At 38.2% G+C, this 13,183-nt stretch overlaps 1 protein-coding gene across 4 annotated transcripts in view; it reads left to right on the top strand.

Moving 5' to 3' along the window:
• Nucleotides 1-13,183, top strand: part of ITGA8 (integrin subunit alpha 8) — a 238,191-nt gene that overhangs the window by 167,141 nt on the left and 57,867 nt on the right. For all 4 annotated transcript variants that reach the window (XM_069086246.1, XM_069086244.1, XM_069086245.1 and 1 more), the window contains exon 26: nucleotides 12,621-12,749. In XM_069086246.1, the coding sequence (XP_068942347.1) occupies nucleotides 12,621-12,749 (129 nt within the window). The remainder of the gene's footprint in view (nucleotides 1-12,620; nucleotides 12,750-13,183) is intronic.

The raw sequence follows: 13,183 nt of genomic DNA, 5'->3' as shown, positions 1-13,183 counted from the left end.
CTTTTCACTTTCTCTTGCTCTGCTATGTCAGCACGTCCATGGGGCATAGGAGATCTTTAAATCCCATAACCCTTACAGTGACTTACCCAGAGTCACACAGCTAGTAAGTGTCTGAGGTTGGCTGTTAACTCAGGAAGATTAGTCTTCCTGACTCCAGGCCTGGCATTATATCCACTTCACCAACAAAGTACCCTGATAACTTGATTACTTTAATGTAAAAATGGGCATAAAGGAGGGCAGCAATCTGTATCTGAAATATGGTTTGGGCTTAAGAAAGGAAAGACCCTCAAACCCTATGTTATGAACACTTCCAAGAAGAAGGTGGCTAGATGGTTTTGCAAATGGTAGTCAAAAAAGCAAACTATTTTCAAAAAAAAAGAAATTGAGCACATCATAGGAAGAAATCAATGGCTACCAGCTTCAGCATCATTTCACAGTCACTTGTTTGTATATAATTAGGCCATCAACTACTTACAGCCAAGGTCAGGATCAAGATCAAATAAGAAGAAAGGAGAAGAATAAGAAGACTTTCTGTGCAACTAATGTATACAGATAATTATGTCTTAGTTAAATAAGTTCTTTACTTGAGAAAACAAATGGAAACTGATTTTTAAAAATAAAGGCATTGATTGTGATGGTCAACATTGAAATTTAACCAATAAAAAACAACCACCACAATGAAGAGACCAAAAGAACCCAGAGACCACCTCAGCTAGCAAACACTTGTTCTCAGTACCAAAATAAACATGTCACTGCCAAAAATAAACACTAGTTTAGAGTACAAGATCATTTGCTAAGCATTACAGAGGATATGGGGCAATTACCAATGGCATTGTTTCACATAATTGTGAAAAGCTGTAGAAGTGAAAATGAGCCTGAATAAAGTTTGGCATGAAACTCAACCAAGTCATATCATCTCAAGAACATTTATAGATAAAAATAAAATAGAGCAATAAATAGACATGGAATAGAGCAAATGATTGACATTTCAATTTATTTGTGATTTGCTATCTTCATAGATAACTACGGGATTCAGTTCAATTCAATAGATATGTATTAAGCACCTACTATGTGTAAGACTCTATTATTCCTGGTGCTAAGGGATCCAAAGGGAAATTAAAGACTCTGCCCTAAAGTGGCTCACATATTGCAGAGACAGAAGTGAGGTGTTGTAGCCTGTGTATAAATATAATGCAAAGTCATTTGAGAAGAAAAGAAGCAATAGAATCTTGGGGAAGGAGAGCAGGGAGCAAATCTGGGAAGGTTTTGGGAAGAAGGAGACATCCAAGTTGACCCTTGAAGACAAGAATTCTAGGATTCAGCAACTGTAAGATTAGGAAGGAGTGAGTACATTCCAGCTCCATAAGGAGCTGTCTTTGTGAACACACAGTGCCAGGAGATTGCATGTTGTAAATAAATCATTATCTACCCAAATGCCTACTTTCTTTATAAAAATCATCATGAAAATGTTCTATGAATGCATTAAAGGTAGCTTTGGTTAAAATACAAAAAGTTAACAAGTAGGCTTCCTTGGATGATTTTCCACAACGTCTTCCTACTCCCACAACTGACTGAAAGGCATAGAAAATACACGATCCCATTATGTTTATAGTTTGCTCATTACTCCAGCCAAAAATAAAAAAGAAAAATTTAACTTTGTAGGACAAAATACAGGCTTAAAACTTACCTCAAATAAAGAATCTCTCCTGTTTGTTAAGATGATACATGATCCCTTGGTAGTTGCAACCCTAATAATAACTTTGCCTAATAGTCTTCTATTGATATTTCTTAATTCCTCACAACAACTTGTAGGAAGACCTTGAAGGAACTAGAAAATTTCTACTAATATGACTCATGCTTGTGAATACTATTTCCTCTCTGATAGCTATTTTACAAATAGCTGTTTTAGTCATATGGATTTGTGGTTTATTTTAATATCTAAAACAGCCTTGGCAGAGAGTTCATTTATGACTTGTTCAATTTACTTCTCTAAGATTGGGTTATTTAGAGTATTTCTTATAATAATGTTAATCTGGTTACATTATACATTTTTACATATTCACCCATTTCATTAAATTGTCAGTTTTATTGAACTGTAATTAGGAAAAATGATTTATAATGATTTCCTTCCTTTTCCCTTTTTAATTTTTGATGCTAGAAATTTGGTTTTTTCACTATGTTGCATTCTCAAATACTTGAATGGATCTATCCAATCCATGCCTGCCCTTCCTATGCGACACTTGTACATGTTCTCCTAAAAGTTCATCACAGAAGTTCTCCCCAATGATAGAGTACTTTCTCTCAATTTTCCCTGATATGCAGAAGGTAGCAAGAGAATACTCTAGCCATCCACCTGTTATCCCTTACTCTAACCATATGACTGGCCCATCTCTTTGTGTCATTCCATTATGACATCCTTTACTCTTTCAGAATTCCTCCTTGATTATATGCTTCAACTTGTTTACACCTATATCCTGTATGTAATGTACATCTTCATTCTTCAAGGACAGTGGTATTCCATATATCTCTGACATATATTTATTCTCTGACATAACATTATTAAAAATGATGGTATTGAAAACATGGATTTTTGCTTTCATGGGAAACTTGCAGTCAGAAAAAAAAATTTTTTAATTCCCTTTTCAGCTCTAATCCTATCCCATCTATACTGTCTATCCCAGATATGTGGTAGACAAACACTATAGCATATGCATTCAAATGTATATCGAAATCTGGGCAAAAGACATTCTTTATCTACTTGGTATTTCCTGTGCTGAGAGACCCATCAAAATTATTTGCGTGATTGTAGATGTCTTCCCAGGGAGCTCACAATCCAATGTTGTCTAAAAACAGGAACATGAAGAACCTCACCATCTACAGACTGTTATTATCAGAGAACTATTGAATAGGATTTTATTGTTGTTAACATCTTCCAAGGAAACCTGAGTGATCTTGGCATATGAATGGGAAATACCTTGTTTTAAAAGTGCCTACAAGGCAGCTTTCTGCTTCTAATATATACTGTGGTGCCCTGACAATGCTCATGTCCCTTTTGCATGATTTTTTTTAACTTTGAACTTAACACCAAAAGGAAGACATTTATATGCACAAAGTAGAAAAGAAAAAGAGAAACTATGAATCTCTATTATGAACATCTTTAAATATATGTAATAAAATCCATGTGTTACTTTCAAAATTGTCTTTCTTCTCTGAACTTCCTTCTCTTCTCATCTTGGCATTTCAAAAATGCTCCAAGGACCTCTTTTCTTATTTTTTGTAATACTATACAAAACTACACCCTCCAAATACAAATTACACACACACACACACACATGCTTATAACAAATAAGAATTATTAAGCAAAACAAATCCACACATTTGCCATATCCAGACATGTATGTCTCATTCTGTGCCTTGAGTCTCTCACTTCATTGTCAGGAGGTAGGGTGGCACCCTTCATCATTGGTTCTTTTCTTTATTTTTCTTTACTTTTCCATCATTAATAAGAAACATCAATCACACAGTCTTTCTTGTGGCTTTGTTGAGAGACTGATAGGAAGCTTTAAATGTCTTCTATTTGTGATTCTTTGGGTCAATTATTGCTTGCCATAGAATGAATGATCTTCCCTCCATACTGTCCTTTATCAATATCTTAATTATTTCATGCAAAAAGACCTCCATATTCCTGCCTTTTCTTGTCTTTTCCTAATAGTCAGTATTCTTTCTTCAATATATTCTCTAATAAAAAGTATTCTGACAGGAATCTCATTCTCCTTCCATTATAGATATCTTCCTGAATCCAGTTCTAAGAAACCTTGTGTTTTCATCACAACTACAGACAAGTTTTTAAGAAAAAGAGACATTCACTGTGGCAGGGGTCCTGTTACTTTGCCTCTTTTTTTTGGTGGTGGGAGGAGTTTTCAGGTTTCCTACTTTTGATTACATTTCAGCATAGAAACAAAATTCTAAAATATAGACAAAGCAAAGTAAAGTTAGGGAAACATTTGAGAATTCTCTTCTCTGGAAATCACTAGTGGGTTGAACTGGCTTCTTCAACTATCATTAAAAAACAGATTTCAGGGGGAAGAGTTTTCTTTATATTGTTCTAAGCATTTCTGTATTTAAAAAAGAAAATTATATGGTAGTCTGAGCCCCCTGGACCTTTTTCCACATTGACTTAATTACAGATTAAGAGATGTATAAGCATCTCTCAGCCTCTCTGGTATGCACTAGAAAAACCTAGAAGTCAAAAAATAAAAATAGAATACATGCAGAAGATGATGGCCATTACTTTTCATTGTATTTCCAATACCTTTGATCATATTTTACAAAAAATTGTAAAGAATTCTTCAAAAGTTGCATTTCCAAGTACATTGGATTTTCCTTTTAATTCATCGCTTTGAATATACACCTGAAGATATTGATGAATATAGAGAACTCCTATTGGTTACTGAATTTAGAGTGACACATAGAAAAAGAAGTACAGGGGGCGGAGCCAAGATGGCAGAGTAGAAACACAAACTTGGCGTGAGCTCCTGCTCCAATTACTTCCAATATATGCAAAAAAATGACTCTAAACAAACTTTAGGGCTGCAGAACCCACAAAGTGACAGAGAGAAACAAATCTCCCACTGAAGGCAGACAGGAAGGGTCTATTGCACTGAGCTGGGAAACAAGCACAGTCCTGCATGAGCCACTGGTTCCAGCCCCAGGGTAGCCCCAACCAGCAGCAGTCAGAGCAGACTTCAGGAGAGTGAATCACCAGCAGCTGTGCCAGTTTCAAGTCTTCTCAACCCATAAATTCAAAAGACAAAGTAAAAGTTCAGTGGTGAACTCTATTGGAACAGGGAGGTGGGGATAGAAGAGCATAGTCTGGCCCCTGCCCCTATGGTGAGAAGCAGCAGAGGAGCAGTGGCTGTATGTAGCAGCAAGCACCCCAAGCGCGTCCTCAGGGTTTGCTGCCCATACAGGTTCTTGGATCTGCTTTGTTAAAGGAAAGCAACTCAAAATGGGTTAACAAGCTTACTTTAATCAGTCAGACATATATCGTTTACCTTGTTCAGGAGAAAAGGTCAGCACCCCGAACCTCAAAGTATACAGGCATAATTATCAAGACAGAAACATCAAGTAGACAGATTTCCAAATTGTCCAACCATTACATCCATACCCAGTCAACATCTGGGTTTCCACATTCTGGGTTTTTCAAAGCCGGGGGACTCTCAACAACGGCTTCCCAGAATTCAGATCAAATCACAGAACACTTCTCAAAGTGAGTCCCAAAACAAAGCTACACATCAGGGCTTATATAGCCTTCTCCTGGCTCAGAGAATGTAACAACCTCATGGACTCACTGGCCAATCAAGGAGTATCTACTGAAAAACAAGCCTCCCCCACCCCAGGCTTCAGGTGCACATTAGCCTAGGGGCAGGGAAGATCTTTAAAATTTACATTCTTATTACATTCGGCCCCAAGATCTTTCATGCCCATAGCATAGACAATTTACTTTTAAATTAGCTCTGAACATTTCTTAGGTCACATTTTCAAAGTACAGAACTAAAGTTACCAAAGTGGCCACTGGCCCTTAAACAAACACAAAGTACATAGCATTATCGCCATTATCACTTCAGTTCAAAACAAGAGTTCAAATAAAGTTCTGGGGGGAGGGGAGTGTACTTCCCCTCACGCGGCTCCAGCCCCAGCTTCCAAGCACAGAGAGGGGGCTGGGCAACAAAACTAACAAGGTGAGGTCCCTGGGGATCCAAGGCACTTCATCCCACCCACCATAGTCACAAGTCCATCCTCCCTCTGGGTCCCAAACTGTGGAATGCAGCCAGGAAACACATTCAGTGCCCCTGCTTTGCTGCTCAGTTCTTATCTTTTCCTGTGGCTAAATTCCGAACTCCTGGGCTCCTTCTCCTCCCGCAGGCGGCAGCCGCTCCTGGCTTCTGCCCAGGTCCTGATGCAGGCAGCTCACCATTCCTGCTCTCAGCTCAGCAAAGTCTGCATGCAGGCCACTCTTCTCTCCTGCTCCACAGCTCCACAGAATCACGGCTACCACAACTGGGAAACAAACAATTATCCCAGTCCCCATACTTTCCTTTTACTCTGCAGATCCTGTTCGTGACGCCATTTTGTAGCAGCAAGCACCCCAAGTGCGTCCTCAGGGTTGCTGCCACCACAGCAAGCATCCCAGTGTCCCCAGGGTGCCTGCTCACACAGGTTCTTGGATCTGCTTTGTTAAAGGAAAGCAACTCAAAATGGGTTAACAAGCTTACTTTAATCAGTCAGACATATATCGTTTACCTTGTTCAGGGGAAAAAAGATCAGCACCCTAAACTTCAAAATATACAGGCATAATTATCAAGACAGAAACATCAAGTAGACAGATTTCCAAACTGTCCAACCATTACATCCATACCCAGTCAACATCTGGGTTTCCACATTCTGGGTTTTTCAAAGCCGGGGGACTCTCAACAACGGCTTCCCAGAATTCAGATCAAATCACAGAACACTTCTCAAAGTGAGTCCCAAAACAAAGCTACACATCAGGGCTCATATAGCCTTCTCCTGGCTCAGAGAATGTAACAACCTCATGGACTCACTGGCCAATCAAGGAGTATCTACTGAAAAACAAGCCTCTCCCACCCCAGGCTTCAGGTGCACATTAGCCTAGGGGCAGGGAAGATCTTTAAAATTTACATTCTTATTACACTGTACTATGTGGCTGCCTCAGGAGCTCCTGGCCTGCACATTGTAGGGGAAACAAGCAACCATTCAGAGGGTAATCGCTCTTGCTTTGACCTTCTTGGATCTGGATCACAGTCTTGGATGGTGGTCCTGGGGTGTATGACCAGTGTGCCAGAGCTTGTGGGGGCTTCAGAGAAGGCACCCTCCTAATAGCTCCAGCAGCTGCAAAAACCCCAGTGATTTGGGACAAAGTTCTCTCCAGTCTGGAAGTAGAGTTCTACCATGGCAAAGAACTCAAAAAGTCAAGTAATTGGCTGGCAATATGAGTGAGCAGAGGAAGCACAAACAGACCATAGTATCCTTTTTTAGAGACAAAAAAAGATAAAGGCATGGAGCAGGAGGAAGACAGCAAAATCAGAACTCCTGCATCAAAAGCCTCCAAGAAAAATATGAATTGGTTATAGGCCATGGAGGAGCTCAAGAAGGATTTTGAAAATTAAGTAAGACAAGTGGAGGAAAAATTGGAAAGAGAAATGAGAGAATGATGCAAGAAAATTAGGAAAAGTGAGTCAATAGCCTGCTAAAGGAGACCTAAAAATGCACTAAAGAAAATAACACCTTAAAAAATAGACTAACTCAAATGGCAAAAGAGGCCTAAAAAGCCAATGAGGAGAAGAATGCCTTAACAAACCAAATTTGCCAGATGGAAAAGGAATTTCAAAAACTCACTGAAGAGAATAATTCCTTCAAAATTAGATTGGAGTAATTGGAAGCTAACGACTTTATGAGAAATCAAGATATTATAAAAAAGATCCAAACAAATGAAAAAATCGAAAGCAATGTGAAATATCTCATTGGAAAAACCACTTACCTGGAAAATAGATCCAGGAGAGATAATTTTAAAATTATTGGACAACCTGAAAGCCGTGATCATAAAAAGAACCTAGACACCATCTTTCAAAGAAATTATCAAGCAAAATTTCCCTGATATTCTAGAAAAAACAGGGCAAAATAGAAATTGAAAAAATTCATTGATCACCTCTTGAAAAAGATCCCAAAAAGAAAACTACTAGGAATATTATAGCCAAATTCCAGAGTTCCCAGATCAAGGAGAAAATGTCGTATGCAATCAGGAAGAAACAATTTGAGTATTGTGGAAACACAATCAGAATAACACAAGACCTCAAACCTTCTACATTAAGGGACTGAAGGGCTTGGAATATGATATTCTGGAGGTCAGAGGAGCTAGGACTAAAACCAAGAATCACCTACCCAGTAAAACTGAATATAATGCTGTAGGAGAAAATATGGTCATTCAATGAAATAGAGGCTTTTTTTATTCTTTAATTTATTAATTTGTTTGTTTCCTTTTAGTTTACAGGATTCAATTCCACAATTCCTTGAATTTCACATTTTGTCCCCCTCCCTCCCCTTCCCCCCCCCATGGCATCTTATAATCAAGTATAGGATCTGTAGATACTTAGGATTTTCAAGCATTCTTGATGAAAAACCAGAGCTGAACAGAAAATTTAAATAAATTTTCTTGCTGTTTTGGGTTGGGGGTAGAGAAAAGATGAGGAGAAAAAAATGTAACTCAAAATCTTGTGGAAATGAATGTTGAAAACTAAATTGACTTTCAAATACAGGAAGCATGAGAAGGTAAACAGGGAAAAGAAATCATAAGGAACTTATTAAAGTTGATCTATTTACATTCCTACATGAAAAACAATAATTATAACTCATAAGACTTTTCTCAGTATGAGGATAGTTGAAGGGAATATATATGTATACATACATATATATATATGTATGTATAGGAGGATATATGTATATATAAATATATATGTGAGTGTGGGCATATGTATGTTCATGTATACATAGACAGAGGGCACAGGATGAGTTGAATATGAAGGGATAATATCTAAAAAATAAGAGGTGAGAGAGGAATTTATTGGGAGAAGGAGAAAGGGAGAGATAGATTAGGGTAAATTATCTTGTATAAAAAGAGGCAAGATAAAACTGTTACAATGGAGGAGAAGAGCAGGAAGGTGAAAGGGAATGGGTCAACTTTATTCTCATTGAATTTGGCTTAAGGAGGGAATAACATACACACTTAATTGGGTATCTTACCCTATAGGAAAATAGGGGGAAGGGGATGAGGAAGGATGATAGAAGGGAGGGCAGATTGGGGGAGAGGGTAGTCAGAAGCAAACATTTTTGAAAAGGGATAGAGTCAAAGAAGAAAATAGAATAAGTGGGGTGCAAGATAAGATGGAGGGAAATATAGTTAGTCTTTCACAATATAACTACTATGGAAATGATTTGGATAACTACAAATGTACAAACTATATTGAATTGCTTATCTTCCCAGTGAGGGTGGGTGAGGAAAGAAGAAGGGAAAAAATCTGGAACCCAAAGTTTTAAAAACAAATGTTTAAAAAAATATTTTTTGGGGTTGGGTTTTTTTTCAAGCAACTGGGAAATAAGATACATAGGCACTGGGATATAGAAATCCATCTTGCCCTACTAGAGAGTTAGGGGGTGATGGGCGAGGATATAAGACAGAACAGAATGGGGGAAGGGGTATTCAGTAGGCTTGCTATTTTGGGGTGGGGGTAGGGGAAAGAAGGGTAGAAAAAATTGTAGCTCAAAATCTTGTGGAAATGAATGTTGAAAACGAAATAAATTAATTTTAAAAAAGAAAAAAGTACATTTGCCAGTGACTAATTAGTTACTCCCTAATGTAGAGAGGATCAATTTTCATTTCCATTCTGAAGGATTTGATTTCACTTCTGATTGCCAGCTTCTCTCCTAATGACCAAGCTAAACTCTGTCTTTCCTGAGGTTGACCATGCTTTTGGTGCATTGATCAGGTTTGCTTAAGAGTCTTCCATTCACTCTGCTAATGATTTCAGATTGAAAATAGTAGTAGGTAATCACCAGGGGGAGTCATTCTGGAGGGAAAAATCCAGTGAGTAAGCTTAAGAATAAGAGTTCTTAAACTGGGATCCATGAACTCACATTTTTAATTTGATAACTATATTTCACCATAATTGGTTTCTCCTTTGCAATCCTATGCATTACTTTATGCAATTAAAACATTATTCTGAGAAGGGGACCATAAGTTTAAGTAGATTGCCAAAAAGATCCATGACACAAAAGTGGTTAAGAATTTCTGATCTAGGGGCAGCTAGGTGGTGCAGTAAATAGAGCAGTGGAGTCAGGAGGACTTGAGTTCAAAACTGGTCTCAGAAACTTCACACGCGTGCGCACGTGCACGCACACACACACACACACACACACACAACTAGCCATATGACCTTGGGCAAGTGACTTAACCCCAATTGCCCTCCAAAAAGAAAAGAATTTCTGATCTAGAAAGTGGTCTGCAAATAATAAGTAAACTTCTTTGATACATTTTTCAGAACTAAAGTTGCTTAATTTGAAGTAATAATTATAGCTAGCATTTGTACAAGACTTTCAAGTTTGAAAAAACTTCATATATGTTATCTCATTTAATGCCCATAAACACCCTGGGAAGAAGATGCTATTTTTATCCCAATTTTACAGATGAGCAAACTAAGGGAGACAGAAATTTAGCTCAGGGTCACACAACTAGTGAATGTTTGAGGCCCAGTGCTCTAAAGATTTTTCCCTGATAAAAAAAAGAGAGGAAGTTATAGAAGAAAACTTACACACACCCCAAGTTCTAGATGCTAATCTTTTGTGAATTTTATTATTATAGATTGCATAATAGTGGTAGTAAATGTGAAAGAGATGTGTTGAAAGATGGGGTTGTTGTTTTTTTGAAAGTCCAGAAATAAGATGCCCTTTGTATGAAGACCAAAGTAAAGTCAAAAATTCCAGAGTGCAAGCACAGTGGTGAAAATAAGCCCCACCCAGGAGTGTTGCCTTATTACTGTTGATACTACTAAACTGGGCTCCTTCACTGGGGGATCTTTTTATCAAAGGAATGCTGCTATTCTGTTCAACAGGCAAAGAGGCCCCTGCCCCCAGCCAGTGGTCTCTGAGCAGTTTGTGTTTTCTCCAGCCAGATCAGAAGGCAGCTCGGAATCCCAGATCTGGAAGGAATCCCAGCCACTATCTACTCCAACCCATATACCCAATGAGTGTTACCACTTGCCATTACATAACACGGAGTAGCCCCTCCAATACCAAATGATTTTCATCCCACTTTGACAAGAAACTTCCTGATCTACAACAAGGAAGTGGGGAAGGAGAGAGGAGCCAGAGGTGTTGTTCTAGCCCCACATATTTCACTCATCTTTACTTTAGTGCTTCTGGGGGTAATTACTTTGGCTTAAAGTATTTATTCCAAGGCCTCCCAATGTATGAGAATTTACTTTCATTGGATAATGGGAAGACTCCTTCTTTACCCATAGAGTTTATTAATTCATTTATTCAATAGATATTTACTAAGCACATATGGTATGCAGAACACTGTGCTAAGTGCTAAGGGATATGGGAAATTGAGTTTGGACCCTGGCCTAGTATTCACTAAGCTTTCATATTATGATGATCTTGCTGCTAGTGGAACAGAACTCAGCTGGAATCAGTAATTTATTAAGTACCTACTGTATGAAGAGCATCAGACAAAGTAGACTGTGAGTTCCTTGGGATTGGGGACTTGTTATTTGTTGTCTGGGTTGGAGGTTTTTTGGGGGTTTTTTGTTTGTTTGTTGTGTCTTTCTTTGTGTCCCCAGTACTTAGCACAATGTCTGGCACACAGTAAGTAATGCTAGTTAAAGAAATGCTAGTTAAATGATGGGCTCCTCCCCTCAGAGTTTGTAATATAGCAGGAAATATGCAGCATTTAGATACATAAGTGAAAAAAAACAGAGATGAGCCAAATGCACCAAACATAGAGTCATGCAAGGATCTAGACTGAGTCTGAAAAGGAAAAATCATTTTTTTGCTTTTTGGAGGGCAATTGGGGTTAAATGACTTGCCCAAGGTCACACAGCTAGTAAGTTTTAAGTGTCTGAGGTTGGATTTGAACTCAGGTCCTCCTGACTCCGGGGCTAGTATTCTATTCACTGTGCCACCTAACCACCCCAAAACATCATTTTCATTTTGGGAAAATGGAGGTGGTAACATTTGATCTAGAATTTGAGAAATGGATAAGATACAGCAAGAAGGAAAAACACTTTAAGCACAAGGAATGAGGTAAATGAAGTCAAAACCAAGAAAGTGTGAGGAGTTTAAGGGGAGCAATAGTCCAGTTTGACTGGAATTCATGATATTGGAATAATGCTATAGTTGAGTCCTTTCAATTGTGTAAGACTCTTTGTGATTCCATTTGGGGTTTTCTTGGCAAAGATACTGGAGTGGTTTACCATTTCCTTCTCCAGCTCATTTTACACATGGGAAAACTGAGGCAAACATGGTTAAGTGACTTGCCCAGGGTCACACAGCTAACACATGTCTGAGGCAACATTTGAACTCAGGTTTTCCTGACTCCAGACCCAGTGCTCTGTCTACTGAGCCACCTACCTGTCTGTGAGAAAAATACATCATCATTATCATAATTAGCTAAAATAATCAGATAGAAAATTTTAAGTTTTGCAAAGCACTTTATAAATATTGCCTCATTTGAAGATGAGAAGTATGGATAAAACCAGAAAATAAACAATATGATACCAGGTTGTACAGGACCTTGAATGAGAGACCAAGTAGTCTGGACTCTATTGGGAGCCATTGACAAGTTTTAAGCTAAGGACTGACATATTCAGATCTCTATATAAAGGAGGTTAATCCGGCAGTGGTGTGAAGGATGAATTTGAGAGGGAATTCTCTTACTCAGTTGGAAAAAAAAATTAAGTCAGCATACAGATCAAGGCCAAGGAAGAGGAAGCAAACATTCATGTAACCGTATACAATATCATTGCTGTTTCCCTTCTCTCTCTTTGCAGCCTGCAGCTTCCCAGGAGGACACCCCTGCCCTCAGTGCCTTTCTTCGTAATTCTAGCATTCCTCATCTTGTCAGGAAGAGACATGTCCCAGTGGTGGAGATTCACAGACAAAGTCCTGCAAAAATACTGGTGAGTTAACTGAAATCTGCTTAAGCAGTTTTCATGTTTTGGACAGAATTATTAAATACAGATGGTTTTAACTTCATGAGTATTTTTCTTTTCAGTTTCTTCCAGTACACTGATGGGCCTAATATTTTCATTAGAAGTACATGATGAGAAAAATCTAAGTGTCTTCTCACTGTAACAGTATTTGCCTCATTCAGATAAATCCTGGCTGAGAAGTTATGTAAGGGAAAGTATGTGGCAAACTTAACCTGGTGGAAATGAGGATAAAAAGTACTCATTTTAATAACCTAGAGATTTTATCTTTATAAGACAACAATTCAATCAACATGTATAAAGATTCCACCAACCACATTAGATCCTGGGGACACAAAAGAAAGGAAAAGAGAGAGGGAAAGAAAGAAAGAAAGAAAGAAAGAAAGAAAGAAAGAAAGAAAGAA

Source organism: Petaurus breviceps, unplaced genomic scaffold (genome assembly GCF_028583685.1).
Source record: "Petaurus breviceps papuanus isolate PSGF00001 unplaced genomic scaffold, PetGlider_PUasm1.0 178, whole genome shotgun sequence".
Lineage (NCBI taxonomy): Eukaryota > Metazoa > Chordata > Mammalia > Diprotodontia > Petauridae > Petaurus > Petaurus breviceps.
The sequence above is the reverse complement of the archived record's forward strand: the minus strand, read 5'-3'. Positions and strand labels throughout refer to the sequence as shown.